This window comes from Equus caballus, chromosome 1 (assembly GCF_041296265.1).
Source record: "Equus caballus isolate H_3958 breed thoroughbred chromosome 1, TB-T2T, whole genome shotgun sequence".
Lineage (NCBI taxonomy): Eukaryota > Metazoa > Chordata > Mammalia > Perissodactyla > Equidae > Equus > Equus caballus.
Window position 1 is genome coordinate 109,403,556 of NC_091684.1, and position 26,766 is coordinate 109,430,321.

A 26,766-nucleotide genomic window follows, 5' to 3' on the forward strand; every position below is an offset into this window, starting at 1 on the left:
AGGGAATTATAGTTGCAGTGAGCTAACGGAGCAGCATGGATGCGAGAGCCAGGTTGCCTGGCCTGGAATCCTCGCTCTGCCAGTTCTTAGTAGGGTGAGTTTAGGAAAGTTACTTAGCTTCTCTTGCTCAGCCTTGGTTTCCTTCTCTGCAAAATGGGGATGCTAATGGTATCTACTTCATGGGGTTTTGGTAAGGATTAAATGAGTTTAAAGCATTTAACTTGCCTACAACAGTGCCTATACATCACAAGTGCTCAAGATACCTGTTATTATTATTGCTGAAGTTGTTATTATTACTAAACTGATTGCTTGATAATGATGAACCGCCCAAATTCAGGACTAGATTTTCTCAGGTGACACTGCACATTTCTTTCATTCAAAATTATTTATTGGAGGCTTTTAAGGTCAATTTACCCTACCTTGGCTGGTGAAAAGTTCTTTTCTATTCATGTGTTAAACCAGGTCTTTCTCTCTTTCCTCTTCCTCTGTGTGTGTGTGTGTTTTTTTTTTTTAAGAATTAATTTTTTAGAGCAGTTCTGGGTTCACAGCCAAATTGAGAGGAAGGTACAGAGAGTTCCCACATGTCCCTGCCCCCATGCACGCATGGCCTCCCCGTTACCAATATTCGCACCAGAGTGGCCTATTCGTTACAATTGATGAACCCGTGCTGACATGTCATTGTCACCCAAAGTCCGTATTTCACTTTTGCTTAGGGTTCGCTCTTGGTATTGTACATTCAGTGGGTTAGGACAAATGTGTAATGACATGTGTCTGTCAGTACAGTATCATACACAGTAGTTTCATTGCCCTTAAAATTCTCCGTGCTCTGTCTGTTCATCCCTCTCCTTTACTCCAACCTCTGAAAATCACTGATTTTTTTACTGTCTTCATAAAGTTTTACCTTTTTCAGAATGTCATGTAATTGGACTCATACAGTATGTGGGCTTTCAGGTTGACTTCTTTCACTTAGTAATGTGCATTTAAGTCTCCTCCATGTCTTTTCATGGTTTGGCAGCTCATGTCTTTTTAGAGCTGAATAATATTCCATTGTCTGGATGGACCACAGTTTATTCATCCATTCACCTGCCGAAGGACACCTTGGTTGCTTCCAAGTTTTGGCAATTACGAATAAAGCTGCTATAAACATCTCTGTGCAGGTTTTTTTGCGGACATAAGTTTTCACCTCCTTTGCATAAATACCAAGGAGCGTAATTGCTGGCTCATATGGTAAGAATAAGTTTGGTTTTGTAAGAAACTGCCAAGCTGTCTTCCAGAATGCTGTACCGTTTTGCGTTCCCACCAGGAATAATGAAAATTCCTGTTGCTCCGCATTCTCACTAGCGTTGGTGTGGTCGATGTTCTGGATTTTGGCTGTTCTAATAGGTGTGTAGTGGTATCTCATTGTTGTTTTAATTTGCATTGCCCACAGGACATATGATGTGGAGCATCTTTTCATTTACTGATTTGCCATGTGTGTATTTTCTTTGGTGAGGCATCTGTTAAGGTTTTTGGCCTATTTTTTAAACCAGGTTATTTGCTTTCTTATTTTTGAGTTTTAAGAGTTCTTTGTACATTTTGGATAACAGGCCTTTATCCAATGTGTCTTTTGCAAATGTTGTCTCCTAGTTTGCAACCTGTCTTCTCATTCTCTTGACTCTCCTTTATTTTAAAGAGAGAGTGAAAGTGACGCCTCTAGACTTGAGTCCTAGCTGATGTTCCAGGAAAAGAATTTGGAAAGAGAACCCCCCTCCTGACCCCAAATTCAGGCCTCAAATCATAGAATATTTTATTTTCTTCCTGGAATTGAATGAATCAGTTCGGAAAATAAAGGAAGTATCCCTAGACTAGGTAACAAAAATATCTGGGTGCTGCTGTGCCACTTTCCTGAGCTTTTAGAAAGATGAAAGTTTGCTGCCTTCAAGGGTTGTGCTTTACTGGGTCACTCGTCCAGAACTGTCTCACTTGGGGAAAAAAGTGTCTGGGGAAATGTTAGCAGCGAAGGCTCAGTCCTGCTTAATATCAAGCAGTTGGTCCCCTGCAAGAGAAGAGGAATGCGTTCCTTTGTTAATTAAACTCTTCATTCATTATTTTTTTAAAAACCGCTGAACATTACCACGTGCCTGGTGTTCCCTCTGGTCTATGGCAATGCAAGGCAGGCAAGTCTTGGCACTCAGTGAGTTTTATTCTAAAGGCAGAAATAGAGCTCACATGAGAAATATGAAATAGAAGCAGCACATGCAATTATGCAATACCACATTCAGTATTATAACTTTTATTCAGATATGAGGACAACAAAGACAGTGTAAGGAAGGGATGGAGCCGAGGTTGGCAGGTTGTAGAGTTAAGTGGCTTGTGTTTGCATCTGCTCTGTTATTTAACAGTTACGTGACGTGTGCTGGTCCGAAGTCGTCTTCTGAGATTTGCTGATTTTAGGTGGTTGAAGAGTGAATCTACGTTTCTTTTTATCTCCTTTTGGGTAATATGTATGTGCTTCCCACTTACACGTTGTAATGAGTCTAGGACCCAGTTACAGCATCGGGGGTGGTTTCCCCCACACATCTACCAAGTAAGTCTCTGACAGCCGCTGGGTGTCCTACCATTTAACTCAATTCTGACATTATCTACCTGGAGATAGTGTCAGATCCCACAGGTTAAGGGCTCAGTCCCACAAGACTGCTCTCACCCCACTTCAGAGGCCAATCACAAGTAGTCGGTCCCCAGGTTACCCATAACTTCTGTCCGACTTGGCTACAAATTGGAGTTTCCCACGACCCCCTCCTCAGGTTCAATTCATTTGCTAGAACAGCTCACAGAACTCAGGGAAACACAACTTTCGTTGACCGGTTGATTAAAGGATACGATGAAGCATACAGATGAACAGCCAGATGAAGAGACACATAAGGCGAGTTCTGGGAGGGTCCTGAGCACAGGAGCTTCTGTCCCGGTGGAATTGGGGGGTGTCACCCTTCCAGTATGTGGGTGTGTTCACCCACTTGGAAACTCCCCAAACCCCATGCTATTGAGATTTTTTGGAGGCTTCCTCACATAGGCATCATCAATTATTAACTCCATTTCCAGCCCCTCTCCCTTCTCTGCAGGATGGGGGTTGGGGCTGAAAATTCCAAGCTTCTAATCTTGGCTTGGTCTTTCCCGTGGCCAGCCCCCATCCTGGAGCCCTCCAGGAGGCCACCCAGAGATGCCTCATTAGAACAAAAGATGCTCCTCCTACTCTTCTCACTTAGGAATTTACAAAGGTTTTAGGAGTCCTGTGTTGGGGACAGGGTCAAAGATAAATGTTAGAACAAGAGATGCTCCTAGTGTTCTTATCACTTAGAAAGTTACAAGGGTTTCAGGAGCTCTGTGCCGGGAACTAGGTGCAGAGGCCAATATGCAGTTTCTATTATCTCATATACATAAAAAAAAATCATTCAAAGAAATGACTTAAAGATAGGAAGTTCTGGGCTGTCAGCATGTTAAGCTATTTGCTTTTTTTTTTTAACTTTATTTTTATTTTATTTTTTTATTTTATTTTTTTTAAAGATTGGCACCTGGGCTAACAACTGTTGCCAATTGTTTTTTTTTTTCTTTTCTGCTTTATCTCCCCAACACCCCCGTACACAGTTGTATATCTTAGTTGCCGGTCCTTCTAGTTGTGGGATGTGGGATGCCGCCTCAACGTGGCCTGACGAGCGGTGCCATGTCTGCACCCAGGATCCGAACCCTGGGCTGCCGCAGCGGAGTGCGCAAACTTAACCACTCAGCCACGGAGCCAGCCCCAGCTATTTGCTTTTTTCAAACGACATCCAATTGTTGGCATCTCAAAGCCTTGTTTCCTTGCAGCTATGATGGTACTTAATATTGGTGGCACATAGGACAAACCAACAGCATCCTCCTCTGCCTGCATTTGGTAAATTGACACTAAGGTTGCTCTATAATTGTAAATATACTCCTTAAGCCGGAACCATGGGCTAGTTCCACTTTCCTGCCGACCAAAAGAGAGCCCTATTTCCAGGCAAGAGTTCCATTTTTGCCTTCAGAATTTTGATTTCTTGGTACTTGGTATATATTTTATTGGCTATTAGTTTTTCTTGCCATCTACAGTAAGAAGACTCAAGGAGTCTTGCGCTTCAGACAGTGATTTAGAGGCCAACAGGGGACCTCTGGGGCTTGGTGTCTGTGCTCCAGGGAGGATATGGAGCAATGTCAGATGGGGTGGATTCGTTAGAATAAATTGTAAGTTGAATTTCCATAGCAGCTCAGAAATGGATGTATTACTCTGCCGTCATGAAACATTATCCTTTAATTGTTTTATATGCAAATTTGAGATGAGCATCAGGGCAGAACGTTTGATTTATGAGCTACTTTTTCTTTAGCCCTGAATTCAGAGTCTCAATTCCTGAAAGGAGTGGCCACTCTGGGCCCCAGGGCCTGATGCACAATACAAGCTCAGTAAATACTTATTTATAGTCATGAAAACAAATACTCATGATGGTGAAATCCACCACTAGGAATTTTCATATATTCTTTTTGTGTTTGATCTGTTTCAGTTGCTTTTATTTATATTTTTTAGATCATAAGATTCTTTAGAATAGAATGAAAGCTGAGAGCTCCCTAGAAGAGTCAACACTGATTGCCATATTTAGGAATGTGGACTTAATTCCTCAGGCAGTAGGGAGCTGTTTAATGGGGCACCATTAAATGCCTTTGAAGAAGAGAGTGACGAGGTGGGACCTATGGTTTAGGATGATCACTCTACCCCGGTGATTTGGGTACTGGGAGTGGTTCTAGAGGAACAGAATCTTAAGGATGAGTTTTCTGAATTGGTTCTGGAGTTTCTGGAATTGATTCTATAATCTGGTTAGATTTAAAGATACTATTGAGTCTATTTCCTATAGTAAAGAGAGCACTGATCATCCATGGCATGATGTGGCAACAGAGATACACCAAATATCGTCATTGGAGCCTCCTAATCAAACACTTATAAGAGGCAAAGATTTAGGTGACCATGTATGTGAGACCTTTGAACTTTCTGTCAAACTAATGAGCATAGCGAGATTGGCTGGTTGCTCCTAACATTGCTGACAAAGTGGGAAAAGAAAAGGATGAGCTCAGGGATTAGAATTCCTGGCACAAGCACTGAATAAATGACCTGAAAGCTTCTATGCCTGCCTTGAAAGTGACCTTTATCTCTAGAGATTGCTAAAAACCCAACCCCAGATCTCGTCCTATGAGCAGCTGGGTTACAGCACAAACTGAATTCCTGGTCTCATAGGGTGTCTTCTATTACAGTGAAAGCATCGATAGGGAAGGAATGGGATCCTGAAAGCTGGCATGGGGATGTGTGGGATCCTTCAACCCTGAGGAAAGTGGGGACATTGAACCCCTAAATTCTGATGAGTCTCCTTTGCCAGTAGAAGTACCCTCTCCACCCCCATCTGAGGGGATTAGCCCTGCATTGACTGAGAAAACTGTAATGGCCGCCCTGAGGCAGTTGCCTTGCAAGACATTGTTGATTATCCTCAGGACCCACCCCTCATCACCCCTCTTTGCTTCTAGACTTAACTAGCCTCAAATCCTAGCAAGCCCGTAAGGTGAGGTACGAAATATGACCCATAAGGAGGTGTGCTATATTGCAAAAGAATGACTCGATTTTTCTAGTTTTACACAGACAGAAATCCAACATGGGTGAGAATGGATATTAAGGGTGTGGGGTATTTGTAGAAGGAACATAAAGTTGGATCAAGCTGCATTTATTGATATGGACGTACTAAGCAGAGATTCTCCATTTAATGTTGCAGCTTGGGGAGTTAGGGCTCTAATTGTTTGGTTTGTTGGCTGACACATGGAACAAAAGGTGGCCCACAGCGAATGACCTTGAAATGCCAGACCTACCTTGACTTACTGCAGAGGAAGAGATTCTAAGGTTTAAGGAGATTGGAATGCTGGAGTGGATTTGTCATTTAAAACCTGCTCACCCCCACTGGGAGCCTTCCAGAAGACACTTCTTTCACCATGACTGTGAGAAATAAATTTGTGATAGAAGCCCCAGCATCCTTGAAGAACTCTGTGATGGCTCTTCTATGTAAGCCAGACCTCACAGTGGGGACTTCAGTCACTGAATTGAGAAACCTAAATGCAATGGGAGTAATTGGATCCTGGGATGGCAGAGGCCAAGGGGCGGCACTCAGCCACCAAAGGGAAACTGGGCGTGATTACTGTAATGGGCGACAGAATCATAGCAGCGATGAGAATAGCCTGGCTTTTGGAGACCGTGGTGAAACAGATAGGATGCCTACTAAATTCTTGCTTGATCTGTATGAGCAGAAAAATTCTAGTGAACAAAAAGTCTAACATGTATCATAAAAACAGAGTCAGAGCCCTTCAATCCATTCCTGGACTTGAGCCAATTTATAGACCCAGAACCCTTGAATGGAGAGGCTGGGGTCCCCTGGAGGAAGGATCGCAGTACACTGCCAAAAATTTATACTGTTAATCCTTCTCCCAGTCCTTCCCAAGGCAGCTATGGCTTTTTACCAGGGTGACTGTGCACTGGGGAAAATGAAATGATCAGACCTTTGAGGATTATTGGCCACTGGATCTGAACTGACACCAATTCCAGGAGACCCAAAGCATCACGGTAGTCTACCAGTCAGAGTAGAGGCTGATGGAGGTTAGGTGATCAATGGAGTTTTGGCTCAGACCCATCTCTCAGTCGGTCCAGTGGGTTCCTAAATCCATCCTGTAGTTACTTCCTCAGTTCTGGAGTGCATAATTGCAGTAGACATACTCAGCAACTGGAACAATCCCCACATTGATGAAGAATGGATTATCAGAGAGAGGAACTAGAGGTGGGAGTCTGACAGAAGATTATTGGAGTAGTCCAGGGAAAAAATGTGCAATTCTTGGACTAGTAAGTAGAGACAGTAGTAGAAACCACTTGAGTTTTTTGAAAAATTGAGATTTTTAGATGGAGTTTAAAAATATTTCTGGTATAAGCACTATTTTTTTCTTGTTTAATTTATGCAGAGAAGAAAACAGATGACATGCAAAGAAGACAACACCTCTTAACTTCAAGAGATTTACATTTTTTACACAGCTGTTTGTGTTTATTATAGTAAGATCAGTGAATTCATAGTCAGAGGGTTGACTATGACAAAGTCGATGAGTAAATTCAATTTTCTGTGAAAAACGTACAATGAATAAAAAACCAATTTTCTATACAACCCACCAGCCAACCAACCAACTAGGAAACCAGCATCACAGTCTTAAGTTTAAGAGTTATTTCACAATTAACTATTGGTGTTCAAAGAAATCTTTCAGGGAGACCTTCTTGCCCACAAAACCCTTACTTTTCTGATGTAGGATATAGGTTAAATATGGATTTAGCTTTGAGTGAGGCGCTTTCCCACTTGTCTACAGCTATTTTGTTTTTTGTGCCTTTCAACTTATGCCTACATCAAAGGGTGGAGCCTACCTCAGTCTCAAAACACTGTGTCAACAACTTCAAATGACTAATTGCTCATTCAAACTTACAGCTCCTGGGTTTTTACTCGAGATCGAATCAAAGATATTTAGAGCTTGTGTATGTGTGTAGTTCTTAGTTTTACTTGGAGTAAATGGCATTGTCTGCAGAGAGAGTGAGAAGGAGAGAGAGTGAGAGAGAGAGAGGGAGAAAGGGGAGGGCAGCAGAGGATGGTACTTAGCTCTCAGGGTTGTTGGGAGAATTAAATGAGATTGCCAAGTCTACCTGTCCAGCTCAGAGTCTGCACACAGTATGTGCTAAGTTAATACTCATCCTGCTCTTTGGGTCCAACTGCAAGACCTGATGTTTTAGCTTCTAACTTGTTCTAACTTTGGTTAGGGTGAGGAAGTCTCAGTACATTCTGTCTATTCTGCTTGCAGAACATCTCCTTTGACAATGAGACCTTCAAAAACTTGAAGGGTTTTTTTTTTTCTCCTTGGTTGTATGCACAGTCCTTGAGAACTTGTAAGTAAAAGATGTTTGGTAATTATTAATTTGCTAATTATAAGAGTAAAAATGTGCTAGCTATTTATTTATATTGATCCCCTTGTATTTATATTTGCCTCCACCATAGAAAACATCAGCAAATAAAACAAGCTGATAAGACTCTTAATCCACATATTTGAAAATACCATCCTAAGACCATGGAAAATACAACAGGAATGAATGGGAGGAATTCTTAAGTAAACTGGTACATTTACTAGGAATGAAGGGGAAGTTGCAGGGTTGGGCATGGGCTGGATAACTATGAGCAGCTCATTCCCTGTACAAGTATATGCAGGCCTTTGATGTCAGTGGCCCACACAAGGGTGTTCAGACATGGATCTTTCACAGAATCGTAAGGGACTTTGTTCTAGCTGTCTGTTGCCACATAGCAAATAAACAAACATATATTCTCTGTGGAATCAAAACCTTCACACCATTTTCTTTGCTCGTGAACCTTCAGTCTGGGTGGCACCTGGCCTCTGCTCCACTTAGCAGTACCTGAGGCAGCTGCAGGGTGGGGCTAGAATCATCTGAAAGCTCACTCACACACACGTCTGGTGCCCAGGCTGGGAAGACACTAACAGCTGGGGGCTGTTTATATGCTATATGGTTTCTCCCTATGATCTTTCCAACATGGCAGCTTCAAGGCAGCTGGATTTTGTAGCTGTTGGCTCAGGGAGCCCAAGGTGCATATCTTGAGAGAGAAAGATGAGCAGAAGCCATGTTGCCTTTTGTGGTGCAGCCTAAGAAGTCAAGCAGTGTTATTTTCTTAGCATTCTATTTGTTGAAGCTGTCATACAGACCTTTTCAATTTTAGGCACAGGGGAAATAGTCTCCATCTCCTGATGGAGGAGTAGCAAGCTTCTGGAGAGCAGATGGGACCAGAAATATTGCTGAGCCATTTTATACCCTATAATCAGCTACTGACTTTCTTTTGACCCAGTCCTCTGCGTGACTTCTCTCAACAGCACACATTATTGATATATTGGGCTGGGTAATTCCTTGTTCTGGGGGCTGTCCGGTGCATTCTAGGATATTTAGCAGCGTCCCTGGCCTCTACTCAGATGCCCATAGTCCCCAGCTCCCAGTTATGACAACCCGAACTGTCTCCAGGTATTGCCAAATGTCCCCTGGTGGGAGGGATCACCTGCAGTTGAGAACCACTGCTCGAGATGAATGTTCTTAACCCTGGCTGTCCATTAGAATCACCTGAGGAGCCCTTAAAACCCGACAACAATCAGTTCCTGCTGGAGAATAATTAAGTCAGGCTCTCTAGGGGTGAGGTGGTGTGGGCATAGGCATTTTTTTAACAGCTCCCTGGTGACTCTATTGTGCAGCCAGGGTAGACAGCTAGATAGTTTACACAGAGACTCAGTGTCAGTAGGAGCTGCTGAGATGTCAGGGTTGTTGCTTATTGTGCTACATGAGAACTACCCCCCACAGGCCTCCTTCCTGTGCTTATGATGGTGGTTGGGATATTTGTACACACCTTGACTGGCATGAAAAAATGGGGTTGCATTCCAAAATCATGTTTCCTTTTGCACAGTGCTTTACAGGTGTTCAATGGTTTTCACAGATAGTCCCATTAGATCTTTCAATGACCCTGTGAGATGGTCAGAGTGATCATCTCTGGTTTACATGAGGATGGAAGGGCTGCTCGGGGACCTTAAGTAATGCCTTCTGGGCTGCAGTTCCTAATGAAGTTTCCTTGTCCTGTGTTGTCACTTATTGCCGTTTGTGTTCACCCTGGGTTACTTTATAGTAATGAGGCTGGAAGGTTTATGTTCTCTTGTACAGATTGCTTCATAGAAAGCAAAAGGGGCTGATGAGTAGTTATTTCCCAGGGCCTGGTACAACCTCTGTTACTTTTCTTCAAATTTAAAAGCAAATTATAATAATTATACTACCACCACCACCAAGAGTTATAATTCAATAAGCTCTTACCTTGCAACTATTTTGTGGTAGGCATTTTATATATGACATTTCTAATCCTTATAACAATCTGCAAGGGAAGCATTATTTTCACCATTTTACAGATGGGAAAACATAGGTTCTGAGAGGTGAAAGTACCTTGTCAAAACTGGTTAATGACGGATCTAGGATTTGAAACCAGTTATGTCTGACTTCAGAGTCTACTCCTCCTCTTTTACCTTGCTGTCCTGTCCATGGAAGAGGTTTCTAGGTGCCCATTATACATATAAGCTTAAGCAACCTTTTATGCAAAATGCATCACTCAATAAGATGCAATTACAAAGTAGCTGTGGCCTCCATCAGAGTGCTGGAGTCAGTTACAGCCCATCTCTGTAGACAAGAGCATGACATAGTTCATATCCCAACCAGCTGGAGCAGAAAAGTCAGGTGCCAGTTTTACTATAGGGATCTGCAGCAATCCCTGAGGCATAGACTATCAGCCCAGAATAGACTGTCTAAAGAGCTGAAGAGCAACGCTGCCATCCTCCCATGTCAGGCTGTGAAAAGGGTCCCAAGGAATGACCCATCACCCAGAGCAGCAGAGGCACAAAGGACTCCCCCACATCCCCTCCACCAGGAACCATATCAGTCAGAGGACACTTAGGTCCAACGTGGAGTTCATGAGCGCACAGCTAAAATGGCCCTTTGTAGGCCAGTGGGTGTAAAATCCCTCTTTATTTATAACTTTTATGCAGCACGAACTCAGATGAGCTAGTTTTTGCTTTGCAAGGGATTGATTTAGTTTCCAGAGAAGGAAGCTTGAAAGTGTTGGAAGCAGGGGAGGGAGGAGGGAAGGGAGAGTGAAATAGATGGTCCCGGGAATGTAATAACCTTTGACGTGCCCCGTGGGGTCCACTGAACAGACTGAATGTGGACACTCCTCTCCATGGGGCTGACCTGGGCTGCTCAGATGTGCAGAGTGAGCGTTTTCTGTTTATCTGCTGGAGATTTTGCTGACTCAGAGGCATAGATCAATCTCTGCTGGGATGTACAGGAAACAGCCCAAAGAAGTCTCATTCTTTCCTTGGCCTCTCTGCCTCCCCTGCTCTTGAGTCCTAGAAAGGAAAATCTTATCCTTGAAAGGAGACGTGATAATAGATTATAAAACATAAGCTGTTAATTACATTATAGAATCATCTAATATTAGTGATGAAAGGAATAAAGGAGACTCCTAGCATGCCCTTCACTTCCATCTTGAGGGACTGAGCCCCAAGGAGGAAGCGAGTTGGTCAAGGTCATGTGCTCTAGGACCAGGATCTGGGCCCCCTGGCTACTGCTCAGAGCTCCTTCTTCTACACCAAGTTGTCTTGCCTTTTGCTCTTAACGAATAACTATATAAGTAATCAGATGATCTTCTATCTGTATATTTTATTTTTTAGGAGGCAATGTGTGTTTAGGATGCATCTAGCAGCTGGTAACAATGCCTTTGAATTATAAAGATGTCTATTGTTTACTTATCAAGAATTCCCAATGTAGATAGTTTCAGGGTTGGGCCGATGGCTTACTGATGTTAGAGCATGCGGTCTGGCATCTCTGTAATTCTTCTTGCCTTTTCATCATGGTCCTAAGATGACCACCATGGCTCTATGCTCTACATCCTCCCATAATGACTTTCCAAGCAGGAAGTAAGAGAGATGGTGGCAAGATTCTTCCTCTTTTATTATGCACAAAAATATTGCCCAGAAGTCTCTGACAGACATCCCCCTACGTCTTATTGCTCTCCCTGAATTAAGAATTAGATTAAGATGACTATCTTAAATTAACTATGGTTCACCCTTTAGGCTTGGATGTGTGTGTGTGTGGCAATTTCTCTGAGCACATTTTAATACCTAAACAAAAACCAAGCTTCCCTTAACAAGGAAGAAGAGGGAAATAGCTTTGCTGGGAATATGACCAACAGAGTCTACCATATGTATAAGTGCTTTAAAGGTGGACTCTCTGATGTTATATATTGGTTCTACCACCTTTGACAAGTCACTTACCCTTCCTGAACCTTGATTTCTTTATCTGTAAGATTAAGATATTATTAGTACCTACAGAACCATTGTAAGGATTAAATAAGATAATGCACATGGAGGCCTTATCACAGTGCCCAATAAGGACCCAATAAATACGAGCTTGCTTTGCATATTCTTTCTTTATTTTATTGAATAACTCTTTAAGGAATCAATTATTTATTGACTGACTCATTGAAAAATGACACCCAAGTCCCTCCTTCATGGAGTTAACATTTTAGGGGGAAGTAGACAATAAACAAGATGGTTTTCTCTCCCACAACCTCCACTCCTTCATTGGCAGGAGTGAAGGGGGCTCTGGCACTTGGTGTGCTCCTGGTAGGCCCTCCAATACTTCTTTTCCCCCGACACTACCATCCTCCTTAAAACATCCTATATTTGAATCTCTTGTGGTCAGAGTGTGTCACCTACCATGCGTCCCTGTTGCAGTTATCTACTGATTTTTAGGTCATGGCCCCTCGTTTCTTGAGGATTTTAGTTCCAGGTTTATTGTCACACTCCAACACTATTTATGTTATCATTTCAATGATAAATTTTGAGTTCAAGAAGTGCTTTCCCATATCCTGGTTTCTCAGTTCCTTAAGATCCTGTCTAGTGATAGCCCCCATCCCACTCACTTACTCTTCTGGTCTCACCCCAGGTCTTACCATTACCAGTAACTCCAACCCCTCCACAATCCCAATGTGAAGCACCCCTTCTTCTGTCTTTCTAGCTCGATCTCTCTAGTCTTCCAGCTCACAATTCTCCAACCTCATAGATATGTATATGATCAGTGATCCCTCAAGCGTTCCACTAAAGACCAAATTGTGGCTGCCATTGTGGTCACTTCCAGAGGGTGGAACCATGTGTCCGATGAGATCTAGGACCAGAACAGGGGAATCACGATGGGGCTAATTAACTGTAAAGTATGGCTGAAAGCTAGACGCTGAGGCAGAGCATTTGATAAAAAATCAAGAGAGGAAACCAAAATCTTTACAAGGAAATTTGCTTAGCCCTATTCTCTACACATCAGTGACTATGGAAAAGGGGCATAGAGATTAAATAAGTCCCAGTCCTCCGCTTTCAAAGACACTCACAATCTAGCAGAAATAAAGAGAGGGAAACAAGCAAAGTGGTGGAGCAGGGCAGGGGCCAGAGAAGGCCCACAGAAGAACTCTAGCAAGCTAGCGAGTAGAAAAAGGGTGGGAGCTGAGCTTGGCTGTCTTAGAGTAAGCAGACAGTTGGGGTGTTGGGGGATGGTTGGGTGGGGGTAGCAGGATTAAGCTTCACATAAAGGGACCAGAAGGTGATGAGGCTGATTATTGGCAGAACTCAAACTCACAGCTTTCCAGAACTTAGATGCTTTTCAGTACAATGACTCTAAACAGGCTGCCTCGTCTTCAAAGGCCATTATCTTCTAGTTAGGATAGAGTTGATTTACAGATGGAGTGGAAAAGATCTATCTTATCTCTGGGACACCTGGATATCTGGCTCTGACTCACAGCCATGATAAGGACAATGGCCTTTGTGATGTGCTGTTTAAAGTCTGAATCTCCCCTGGTGACCCTAGGGCCTGCGTGTTTACTGGTTTTCAATGGTATAACAGGTTAGTCAACCGACTCGACCACACAAACAGAGCAACATGAAAACCCCTCTGGGTGCTTCTGCCTTGAGCTCTCCCAAAGTGAAGATTTCTTGCACAGATCTTGGTGGTTCCACCTGGAGACAGGTCCATGTGAGAAAAAGAAGGACCCTCGGGACTGTGCCTGGATGTCTGTTGAATCCCCAGGGCTCGCCTATATTCTCTTTCTCCGTTCCACTGTGTCGTTTGCCTTTAGATGAAAGTCTTGTGTGACTATACTCAGTGGAGTCTTGCGCATCCCTTCAAATATCCAAACTGATGAAATCTTTTCACCTCCTGGCCCAAGGGTTGCAAAATCAGATGCCTACAGGGGCCAGGCAGGGAATGCAAATAAGTGAAGCTGACCAGGTATACTTAACAGGGAATAGGAAAGACCGGGGAATACATGCCCATCCAAGGGACCAGCCACACCTAATTTCAGCCAATTGCTGTGTTATAGAATATAGACCCTATTTCCGGAGTTTCCAGAAAAGCCAGAAATATGGATTTTTAAATAAAATTCTTTGCTTTTTAAAACACTGTAGTAGCCAAGCAATTATTTTCATCCACTGAGAACCCTGTGTGACATAGAGTTATAATAATATGTTAGGGAAGTGAGTGTTCACATTTTTATGGAAATAAAATGTATCTAATGAGTCAGAGCTCTTACTTTTCTATTACCATGACAATTACTCTTAATTTCCTATTTACCTTTGTATCGGGTATTTATTACCCCCCGGATAGTGATGTTCTAAGCTCTTTGCCACCTCGGAGTCTTCACAGTGCTCTTTGCTCCACTTAGCACGTTCTTTGTTAGATCTTTGCATGCCTGGCTCCCTGTCATACTCTAGGCCTAAGCTGCGAGAGGCTTTCCTTGACCATCCATCCACAGTGGCCTCTCCCTCCAAAAGGCTAAAGGCCAGTTAGAAGTCATTACTTAATTCCAAGTGAGTGACGTTGATGGCTTGGGGAGGGGTGGTAGGTAGCAGTGGAAGTGGTAAGAAGTGGCTGGATTCTGGATGTATTTTAAAGGCAGAGTCAAGAGGATGGATGGTGTTTAAAGCATAGACTGGATAAGATCCCCAAAGGAGTGAGTGGCAATAGAGAGGAGATTTGAGGACTGAGTACTAAAACGTTTTAATATTTAAGGATCAGGAAAATGAAGAGAAACCAGCAATGGAGAATGAGAAAGAGCCACCAGTGGAGGAACAAGAAAACTAGGAGATAGTGATAGCCTAGAAGTCCAAAAAAGAAAGTGTAGCAAGGAGGAGGGAGTGATCAGCTCTTACAGTTGCTGATGACAGCGTAAGAAAACGGAGAACTGAGATTGGATCACTGGATTGACCAAGTAGGGGTCACTAGCGATCTAGACAAGAACAGTTTTCTGAAGTGGTGAGGACTGAATCCTGCTCAAAGTGGGTGCAAGTGAGAATGGGAAGTGAGGAAATTGACTCAATGAACTTTACTGAAAAGGAAATAGAAAAGACACGTGTTGGGTCAAGAATGGAGAAACTGTACCATGTTTGTGTGTTGATGGAGATCATTCCATATAGATAAAAGAACAGCTGAGGAGGAGGAAGGTGAGAATTATGAAAGTGGTGTGCTAGGAAGGTGAGAGGGGATGGGAGTCTAGAGTGAGAGTGGACAGGTGAGCCTGACAGCTCCTCCACGGCAACAGGAATAAGGTGGAAGTAGAGGGGCAATTAGGTTGGTAGATAATGGTGGTAGGAACTGCAGGAGTTCTTTTCTGGTTGCTTCTGTTTCCTCAGTGAAGCGAGTTCATTACACTGAGGGTGAAGATGGGGAGGAGATGCTGGGAACTGAGAACAGCAGATAGGGCATGGGAGAATCATCAAGGAGACTGGGAAAGTGAATGGACTAGGGAATGAAGGCTGGCATCACCATGGGTCACCTTGAGGGTCTTGATCATGAATTTAAAGTGATGCCAGAGGACAACATTGTACGTGTCTCACCAGCCACGTGCAGCTACGGGGTACAGGGACAGACTGATGCAGAGTTAGACGTAAACAGAGTTGGAGAACATAACAAAATAAGAGGCACAAGGAAGTTGATGGTGTATGCAGGGAATGGTTATGATTCTGGTACATGAATTTAAGATCAGTGAAGAATGTGGTGAGGACAAGAGGCTAGTGAGAGACAGATCATATACATATCTATGAGGAATGATCATATCCAGGATGCCCACAGGGCCCAGGAGGCCTGTCAGAGATGTCGTACCTCTGTTGGCTTTAGCCCAGGTGACACCTCTTCTCAGCTGCTGTGGGAGATACCAAAGGGAAACTTTGCTTTTCTAAGACATCTCTAGAGTGGTAATATGTAAACAAGGTAATTTCAATGATCTCACAGCATCATCAAGAAATCTTTCTTAATGCCTCTTGTTTTTAGCCTGAGAGAAGATTAAGGAAAATGCCGGTTACCCCTTCACCCCAAGCTAGTGTAAGCCTTGGTCAGAAACCTCACTAGTGTCCTGAAGCCTTTCTGTTACAGTTGCTGCCACCATGGCTGTGGCCCTGTCTTCTACTCACCAAAGACATAGACGGGGATCTGGGATCTGGTCTCCTCACAGGCTCCCCTCTTGGTCCAGAATATTGCCTCATGGTTTGAGCTTGGTTATGCGTTGCCTGGGATGGTGAAGTCTCTACGCTGCCTTGCAGGGTCTTCAGTTTCCCATAAGTACGGTTGGAGAAAGAGTCCCTTTCTGATTTAAGGCGCTACCCTTACACTATCTTACTGAAGCAAGGGGCTTCTGTCCCTCAGACTTCCCAGTCTGTCTGCAGACTCCCACCTCTGGACCTGTTTTGGCCATACACAGAACCCAGAACTTCCAGGACGGGTGATTCTGCTCTTCCGTAGGGTGGTGGCTTCTCCTGAGCTGAACGGCTAGGCATGAATGAGTGTGTTACATCCTCAGACAGAGTAACAAATGCCTCATCCAGCCCTAGTGTCCTTGAACAGTGTTGGTGCATTTTTTCTTGTAAGCCACTCCATATTTTGAGGTATTGACAAATCACCCAACTATAAACCTAGATTTCTTCCATCAGATTTTGAAAACTTGATTTAGCTACTTCAGTAATTGCGGTCAAAGAGGAAAACTGAACTTCAGTTTCCTCATCTGTTAAATGAAAATATTAATACTTCCCTCACACAGTTGGAATGACAAATTGAAATTATTGTATGTGTTACCTAGCATAGCACCTAGTGCATGGTAAGGCTTAACGGATGCCAGTCTCTTTGTTCCTTCCTTTCTCCTCTCCACCATGGTTTCCTAATATCTTATGTGACATTTAGGAAAGAGTTCTAACTTTCAGTAGATTCATAAGTTAACCCACTTCCAAAGATTCACTTGCTTGAGTTTACGGGACACATGAAGAACTAGAAAAGTCCTACATGGTGATTGCCAGATTGGTTTCCACTAGACAAATTGTTAAAGCTAAACTTTTTCTGTGCTTAGTACCTAGACCCAAAAGAAAGTGTTTACTCATCCCAGAAGCTTCCAAACATCCAGATGTCGTATAAATAAAGTGCTTAGCTGACCTGCCCAAGGTGTCTGATCTCATAGGGGTGTGCAGATGGATACCCTGATATTCTTCCATGATTTAATACTAAAGCGAGTCTCCTCTAGGGGGTTCCCATATATGTTCAACCTTTATCACATTTACCACCTTATAGATCTATGAATCCCAGACCCGAGTCCAAGAGAATATTACCTTCAAGAAGGTATATTTGGTTGAATAATAAAGAAATGGAATGAAAATCGTTCAGTTGGGAGATGCTGATTTTTATCCCTGCAAAGCATAGGCATATAGTCAGATAAATATTTGAGTGGTTGCGGGAAAAGGGAGTTCAGAATCCCCCCAGGATAATTAGTGCATTTAATTTCTATGTATTCAAGCAAAGGAAAAAAAGTTAGAAATGGCTTCTTTGTTCTTGGTTAATTGCTAAATAAAAAAGATTGCCAGGCAGGGACCTCTTCTTTCACATCTCCGTAAAAGCCAGGGCACTCTCATTGTGTATCTCCTCAGCCTGCTGCCTCTGGTGCTGAGGGGGTATATTCTGTCTGTGTGAAAAGCGTCTCTAGAGATGGCGAGAGGTTTGTGATATGTACCAGGTCTCTGGAAGGAAATTTGGCATTGTGTCTTAAGAACCCGTTGTGTCTCATTGAGCCCCTTGGACCTCATGATTCCATTTCTTGGACTCAATTCCCAGCAAATAACCAGCAACACAGACAAGGACATATGCACAAAGATGTTCTTTGCTGAGTTATCTATCAAGTGGAAAAAGTAGGTTATGAAACTTCCCATACAGGATGGTCTCAACCATGTAGCTGTATGTGTACAAGGACAAAGAATAAAATATGCTAACAATAGCTATCTTTGAGTGGTGGTGTGATGGATAGTTTTTGCTTTGCTTTTGATAATTTTTTGGATTTTCCTACAGTGAATATGGATTATTTTAATATTATTTATTTCTTGAACAAATATTAATGGAGTACTTACTATGTGCCAGTCTCTGCACTAGGTGCTAGAAACACACTGGGGTCTCCATGCCAATGGACCTGACATGGTCCCTTCCTCCAGGAGTTTATATCAAAGGAGTTTGACAAACGCTGAACCAAGAAATATATAATAGCAAATAGATATATGTGATATGAAGGAAGGAATACCGTGTTGCAGAAAGACTAGTGGGGACCAGAATTTTGTTTGGAATAGAGGTCAGGAAACCATGGCCCATGGCCTGTTTTTATTTTTACATTTTTAAAGGATTGTAAAGAAAAAAAGGAAAAAGAAGTAGTCATAGAGACCATAGGATATCTACAAAGTCAATTATTTACAGCTGAAACATATCAGGTGTACATCATTATATTTATTCTGTGGCCCTTTACAGAAAAAGTTTGTTGAGTACTATTTTGGGACAATGTCTCTCTAAGGAGATGACATTTAATCTAGCAATTTAAGAAATGTAAGTGTTAGCAAAAAAAGTGTTTTTTCCCTCCGAAGTCTTGTTAGAGGAAACTTGAAAAGTTTTTTAGTCAAAAAAAGCTTTTTATTGACATCTGGCTGCTTCTCCAGGTAGGAGAGAAGGAGGTACATTTAAAGGGCATACTACTATAAATAAGTTTATTCTGCTAGTCTCCATCCTCTTTCTTCAAATTCTTTTATTATATAGTTGGTTTGATTTAAAATACCACCAACTTATTTTCATTTTTCTAATCCTGTGGCTTTCTCAGGTCACAGCCAATTCTAAGCTGTGCTGCTTATAACAATAGCGACTTTTATTAATTGTGCATTTACCTTTGTTCCTGGCGTCCTGCTAGATACTTTGAACCCTCTGTCCTATATAATCCTAACAACTCTGCAAGATGAGTGCTATCATCTGAATTTTACAAAGAAGGAGCAATGATCAGAGAAGCTGCATGGGTTGCCTGTGGTCATGCTGCTGGCCATCCGTGGAGCCAGAACTGCCACCCAGATGTCTCACCCTCCACTGGGCTTTCCCTTGTATGGCACCTATCAGTGCAGGCTCTTCCCTCTTCTGAGGAGGGGTATTCCATGTCCTTTGTGGGGTCATCACCCATTAAATGTCCTTCTCACCCCACCACATCCACTTCCCTTCACCCCCATTTCCCTTACTCTGCAAGTAGCAATCATGGTTTTTAATCTCTCTCAACAGCTCAGTATATTAGGGGGACATTTCCTTAATATGCCGCTGAGCTTGTTGAGTGGGATTGAAGGATAATACATTTTCTGGCCTTCTAACTAGTCCCTTATCTGCTTCATGCTAAAGTAATTTTTGATAACTCCATTGCATTCTAATTTTCCAAATTTATTGTCTTAATTTCTTCTGCTAAAGACAGATTTTAAATGAGTTTAATAGCACAGCCATTTCAGAAGCGTCGTTAATTTCATATTTCTCTTCTCTATCCATAGGCTCATCTTTTCTCCATTCTTCCTTTTCAGAGCCTCCCCAAACAGTGGAGAGGAGGAAAGGCTTCTTCCCTCTACTCTCCTAGGTTCAGTGGCTGGGGCTCCTGTGAATTAAATGGACAAAAATCAGATTAACAGAGAAAAGAAGAGTTTATTAACATGTGCAGTGCACATACATATGAGTAACTCAAAGAGGTGGTTAGAACTCAGGCTAGATAGCGTCTTCACAAAGAACGATAAATGTGTAGACAAGTGACAAGACTAAGGAAAAGGGTTTTAGTCTTCCCAGGGTGGCAAACTGTGGGGAGTTGAATATATGGGGCCAAGTGTTTGAAGTTAGAGTGGCTTTAGTAAGGTCTCTTATGTAGATTCCTCCTGGTGCTATGTCTGGGCTGATAAGAGTCTCTGGTGATTGAATCTGAGCTTGCTTTTAGGCAAATGTAGGGGAGGGCCCAGAGCGTTTTTCTGGAGTCTGCTCTTTCTCAACTGTCTTCAGTTCAAAATAATCCTGCTACCAAAGTGGCATGTTTTGGGGGAGCATATTCTGAGCCCTTACAAGAGCATTTTGAGAAGCTCTTCTTGTTCTTTCTAGTTCCTTCTTTGCCTTGGACACTGATGTTTGGTAGCAAAAGCACCAGGCTCAGAGCCAGGCGACGAGAAGTGCAGCGCCAGCAGATCCTGGGCCAGCAGAGAGGTTCCTGGAGAGTCGCTGACCTTCTCTGGGGCTCAACCTCCTGGTCTAGTAAAGCGAAGTGGCTGGATTCAGGCTTTAAGCTCTAAGATTCATCAGTCTGCCTCTGTGTCTGGATTGGTCAGGGTGTAGTCAGGAGACAGAAATCATACCAGATATTGGAACAGAGAGAATTTAATATAGAAATTATTAACTGGATGAGTGAAATGTTTTTAAAAAGCATACTGAGGTCATGAATGCAGGGAACAGCTGCCACGCCTAGGACTGGGGAATAAAGGGAAGAGATTGGAATTATTATAATTTAGGAGCTCAGAGAAGGGGCCCCATGGAGCTACAACTCAGATCTCTGGAGAGGGGGCCCTGGCTGGCTGGTGCTGGTGTGGGACAGGAGGGAGGGGCAGGATGTGGCTGGTTCTTCTGATTGGATCCAGCTGCTCTGTGGACAGGCACTGCTGCTACCAGGTGAGGAAGTATTGCTCGGGTAGACCTTACAGGAATAGAAAGCACGGGTCCTTTCTTCCTTCTCCAGCCTTTAAGTCTCTCTCCAGTGCCCTGTGTTGGCAGGGCCTGGCAGGGAGCCACCAGCAAAGCACACATGTGGTTTGTGGACGAACTGAGGACTAGATGGGTGGCTTCAGAGCTGAGACACAATAGCTTAATAGCCTGCACCATGTTCATTGCTAAGATTGCAAACCGGTGGCCTAGAAGCCACTTATGGCCACATATGGTCCACAGACATGTCTTGTGTGGCTCTTGCAATAGTTTAATCAGAACTTTGTGTCTGGGCTTATTTTGTTAATCTGAATGTCTTCTTCTTGGGGAATCCACAGAACTTCATCTTTCATGATTTATATTTTTAAAAAGCAAATAAATGGGAAGGCAGCTTGGAGACTAGCCAGCACAGTAATCAGTTTACCAACATGGTGGTAAGGCCCTGGGAGGGGGAGAGGCTTTTCCTCCAAATCACCCAGCTGGTGAATGGGATCTTTGGGTTCCAAGGCCAGGATTCTCGCCACTAGCCCTCACCATGTTTCCAGGCAGATGGGTGTGCTCCAGCCTCTCACTGCTCAAAGTGTGGTCTGTGGACCAGCAGCACCAGTCGTGTTAGAAATGCAGAATCTTAAGCCTTACTCCTGACCTACCGGATTGGAAAATCAGAATCTGATTTTAGCAAGATAGCTTCATGATTTGTGTGTACAGTGAAATTTGAGAAGTGCTGAAACTGGCTTTATTGAAGTGAAAAAATAAATAAATGAACTTATCTGGTGCTAGTGTTTTCCTCTAGCGTGGGGCCAGGGTATAGGGTGTAAAATATTGGTTCTTGGTAAATCTCCTGACCATTCCTCTATTTCCCCTCTTCCCTTACTCCCAATTTATAGGGCCACACACATGCATGCAAATACCCCACCCCCGACACACATAACCACACATGCATGTACTCATACATATGCATGCATGCTCTCTCTCTCACGCACACGCACACACACCCTATGAGCCATTTCTGATCTGGCCTCTGTCCTGCCTTCCAGCCCGAATCCCTCACCAGGTTTCCCACCATGCTCTCCTCACACTGAACTACTTGCAGGTAGTTGCCCAAACACATCGGGCATCCTTTTTGGCTCTCTGTCTTTGCACATGCCGTCTGCCTCTGCCTGTGATACACTCCCCCCATCACAGAGATGGAGACCTGACTAACTTCTGTTTGTTCTTCAACAACAGCTCAATGCTTTTCTCTTGGAGCCTTCCCACATGGAGGGAGGTGTGTCCAAGCTGCGTGCCTTCTCCGTGTTTCTACAATACCTGTCATAGGCCTGTATTGGAGCTCTTTTTCTCACCGGGAGATAATCACAGACTTTATTGTTTATCTCCTTGAATGGAAGGAACCATGCTCCACTTAGCAAGCAGTCCTGGGGATGAGCAAATGATGAAAGAATGAACTAAGACAGAGCTAAGAAGTCTGAGCAATGGTTATCTATAAAGAGCAGTAAGTGTAGTTGTTGAAGCATCACCTCTGAAGTCAGAACTACTCACTCAAAGTCTTGGTACCTCCACTAGTTGTATGACCTTGGGGAGCTTCTTTACATCTCTGTGAATCAAGTTCCCTGTATAAAACAGGGATAATAATAGTATCTACTTCAATGGGTTGTTGCAAGCATTAAATGGGGTCAGCAATGCCTGTGAAATGCTTGACAAGGAGTCTGTCTAGTGGGTAAATGCTCACTCTATGTTTGCTATTTTACTGCTATTATGTGATATATTAGGCTCCTTAAGGTTGTTAGGCACTTACTGTGCAGTTATCTATTGCTGTATAACTCAGTGGCTTAAAGCAACCATAGCATTTACTTTGCTCATGGATCTACAGTTTGGGCAGGACTCTCTCCCTCTTTCCCTCTCTCCCTCTCTTCCTTCCTTTCAACGTCTGTTTCTTTATTCCAGATGTTTATTGACCAGGTGTCATGGGATATTGGAAATTCTTGGCAAATTCTTGGAAGCTGAGGCCAAGAACGGTTGAAAGCTGAACAGACCTAACTTGGAAAAAAATTCTCTTCCTGCTCTGGTCTAGAAGTTTAAATTACCAAGTACGAGGAATGATGTACTGTGAGTTGGGCTGGTGATGATATCCCAGGGGTCTATCTTGAGGTCGGAGAGGAAGAGCAGGTTATTTCAGATGTGGCTATCTCAGATATTGTCTAAATCAGAGGAAGCAGAGCCCAGTTCTTTCCTGGGGAGGACCTGGTTGGGCATGGGCAGAGGACTTTTCCAATTGGTTGGAGCATCAGATGATGGTAGGAAACTAGCATGGGGACCAGGATCTCAGGACAAAGCCAGTCAGGCAGCATAGTATCACCAGGTGAGAGTAGTGGGGAGGCTGCAGCCTGAGGCTCACTCAGATTTTCTTGGTGGAGATGAGTCATGGTTCATTTTTCATGGAGCTGGATCATGGCGACAGAAGATGGCTTTAAGATACTCTCATCAGTGAGTAAGGTGGTCCTGCTAGACATAACACTCAATGGCTCAGACCTGGGAAAGACTAAGTCTGCAGGGAAGCAGATGTTGGAAACGCTTGGTTGATCAGGGCTGATTCAGGCAGATAAACTCATAGTCTAGTAGGGAACACTGACCCACACATTATTACAATACAGTATGACGCATGCGTGAGTTGGATTTGCAAGTCTTGACTCATTTTCTCAAACACAAGTGTCAGTGACTTAAAATTGTGGGAAATTGCTTACTACATTTTCTGAGCTGTGAGCTGGGAAACTGTTTAAATAGAATGGGAAGACCTCTCTCCATCACTTCTCTGGGCATCTTCCAATTTTTGGAGAAACCTCAGGTCCAGGAGCATGGGTTCAGCAATGTCCCCTAGAGAGCCCCATGTTTGGCTCCCTTTGAGTCTTTGTCCAAATTTCGCATCTTGGTGGGGGCTTCCTGAACCACCTTATTTAAAATTGCCATCTACCTTCCACCCTGGCTCTCGCTATTCCCCTCCTCTGCAGTGCTTTTCTCTATAACTCTTATCAGTAACCCAGGTACTATATGTTGTACTCACTTATTTGTTTATTATCTCTTTTCCCCATCTAACATGTAAGCTCCTCAAAGGCAGAGATTTTCATGTGTTTGTATCCTGCTGTGTCCCCAGTAATGAAAACACCGCTTACCTAATAACAGACATTTCGTAAATACTTGCAGACTCATAGGCTTGTTTCATGAAGTGACATCATATAGGGAAAAGAAAAGAGAAATAACATATTTCGTGACTGTGAGCTAAATAGAGATTAAAAGTTACAATGCAGGTGAGCGAGGAAAATCCTATTTAGTGAAAACCATTCATGATACCAAAGTTATTTCTTTTCAGAGGATAAAACAATAAAAGAAGGAAGTCTGTCACAGAAGAAGATAAAGCAGAGCGTAGTCAAATTTCTCTTTTTGGGAACCTACCTTCAGTTGGATCAACCAGCAAATTGAAGCTCTGCTCTAGGTCGAACCTTCTCAGCACATATCTGCATAAATAAAGCATCTGCAGGTCCAGGAGAAGCTTCCTTTCTGTGAAAGAGGATTTGTGTTCATTGTTTGATTTACAGTCGAGGCTGGGCAAAAGGATACTTAGATATAATTTGTATTCAATATTTTCTCTGCATGAAAGACATTCTGAGAAATTTCCTTCATGGGCTTAGTAAAGATCTATTAAAATAATGTAGGTACTTAGCATGGTCATTGATAATGGGTAAGCACTCAATATTTAACAGGAAAGAATTATCCATATGCTTCTGGAGATTTGCCACCTCTGTGAGGATGCTGGTTTTCACTGGAACACCATAAACGTGTCTACAACAATGTATTTATATGATATCTCAAATTAACTAATTTTATCATAAGGCAAGCAGTAGTTACATGTGTTCAAGAAAGGGCAGCTCGTTGCTACTCTCTTCCACATTCCACTAAGAAACATGAACACTGGCTGTAGCTTGTAAAGGTCCTTCTTGGGTATTTTTTATAATAGCTGATCTTGATTGCAATCTTGTTGTTTTTCACTTGCACCATTTTCGCCCCTCCTAATGTTCCTCATACCTGCTTTGCTATGGTTTTCCCTGAAATTTTTCTCTTTAAACACAACCCTGCAGGTAAGGACACTTTTTTTTTTGCTTAACAATAAAATGACAGCATTACCCTCCTCTGTGGATTCTGCATCTAAGAGGAGTCTTTAAGAAAAGTACATCATCCCGCTCGTGGTTGATCTATTTCAGTACGTGTACATATGTGTAAACCTGGTGAGTCTATTTTTTTTGAATAGCATTTCTAAGATGTCACATTTGGATAGCACTTCTAATTTGCCACCGACATCTGTTACATTCCACCCTTTATGGCTGTGACACGGAATTTCCAGGATGCATAAAAATAGACGTTGAATTTTCTAAAACATCACATGGTCTCTAATGTCTGTCTACTCTCTCCTCCCTCTCCCCTTTCTCTCTTCTCTTCAAAGGGCTCATAGTCTACCTAGGAATGATGGCAGGGGCCTTCGTCCTGGGGGGCCTGGCCGATAAGCTGGGGAGGAAGAGAGTCCTCAGCATGTCGCTGGCTGTCAACGCCTCCTTCGCTTCCCTCTCCTCTTTCGTGCAAGGATATGGCGCCTTCCTCTTCTGCCGACTCATCTCAGGCATAGGGTAAGTAATTGCAAAGCCTCAGCTGGACCCTCCCAGACCAATGGTCCATCCGTTCTGGTACTCTTGCTCTGAGTGGTCCTCCAGAAAACCTTGGACTGGGTATTTTGTTTGACTTCCAAGATACTGTATTAAAGTTGAAGCTTAGAAAGGGGTTAGGTTGCAAAGTCAGTGTATATGGTGAAAATAACCCAACACCTTGTTGGCTGGTCTTTCAAATTCACTGAGTTGTTTTACCACAGAGCCTAAGACTGGGCTATAAGGCAACTTGGTTTCTGCTATGACCATTTTTAGTGTATGACTTGCTTTTTTTCTTTTTGGCATTTTCTCTCTGCAGTATTGGGGGCGCTCTGCCCATTGTGTTTACCTATTTTTCTGAATTCTTGTCTCGGGAGAAGAGAGGAGAGCACCTCAGTTGGTTGGGCATCTTCTGGATGACTGGGGGCATCTATGCATCTGCCATGGCCTGGAGCATCATTCCACACTACGGTGAGTGCACTGGCTTAAAGAAGCCCAGCGGCCCCTGTTTCTATGGCAGCTGCATCTGAACAACATTTCCTATCCACAGTCTCATTCCTCATACTCACACACATTTTCTGTGTATGATCCTGGTCTTTCTAAAGAACTTCCAACACTGGAGACACATTGCTGGTTTCGATACACATGTCTTTCTGGAAATAATACAGTCTGTCCTCTCTCTCTCCCTCTCTTCTTTTCTTTCTTCTTTCCTTCCTTTCATTTGAAAGCATTGCAACCTTCATCTCCTCCAGCCTTCCTCCCCTGGGTAAGTTAAGCTCTGGTACCCCAGTTTATAGTGGATGTAACAGAACCCAAGAGAAGTTGGTGACATGGCTAAGGTCATGCCCCTGGCGTGACCTTGAATCCTGGTGCCCAACCCCTACCCCTGTGTGGCAGTCCACTCTGGTGCCTGCCCTCACTCTCGTTTGGCTGCAGAAGGGAAACAGCCCTTACAAGGTCTTGGTTTCAGCCGGGGCAATTTTATTATCCTGGATAATTGCAAAAACTGGATTCTCTGGACAGAGATCTGGCAACATTAACTTTCACAATTGGTTTTGTCAAGAGTAAATTAGGGAGAAGGCAGCAGTCTTGAATTCGATTGTGCCTTTTGAGTATCCTGGGCAATGCCATCTCCATCCTTCAAAACCATTTTCCATGAACCACCAGTTATGGGTGTAGGCTTTGCCATCATTTAGAATTCTCCAGACAGATGGGAGGAGCAGACAACGGCCCCTGCAGCTAACCAACACTTCTCTACCCATTCACCTCCTTGGTGTCCTTGTTTTAAATCCGACCCTCTCTGTGTGTTCTGAGCTAATGGATGCTCCATATATATCTTTTTAAGAAGACGCTTGG

General features: G+C 43.2%; 1 protein-coding gene across 16 annotated transcripts in view; it reads left to right on the forward strand.

The window, feature by feature from the left end:
* SV2B (synaptic vesicle glycoprotein 2B) overlaps nt 1-26,766 on the forward strand; it is a 193,716-nt gene that overhangs the window by 120,410 nt on the left and 46,540 nt on the right. For all 16 annotated transcript variants that reach the window (XM_023650691.2, XM_023650699.2, XM_070267138.1 and 13 more), the window contains 2 exons: nt 25,215-25,395; nt 25,730-25,881. In XM_023650691.2, the coding sequence (XP_023506459.1) occupies nt 25,215-25,395; nt 25,730-25,881 (333 nt within the window). The remainder of the gene's footprint in view (nt 1-25,214; nt 25,396-25,729; nt 25,882-26,766) is intronic.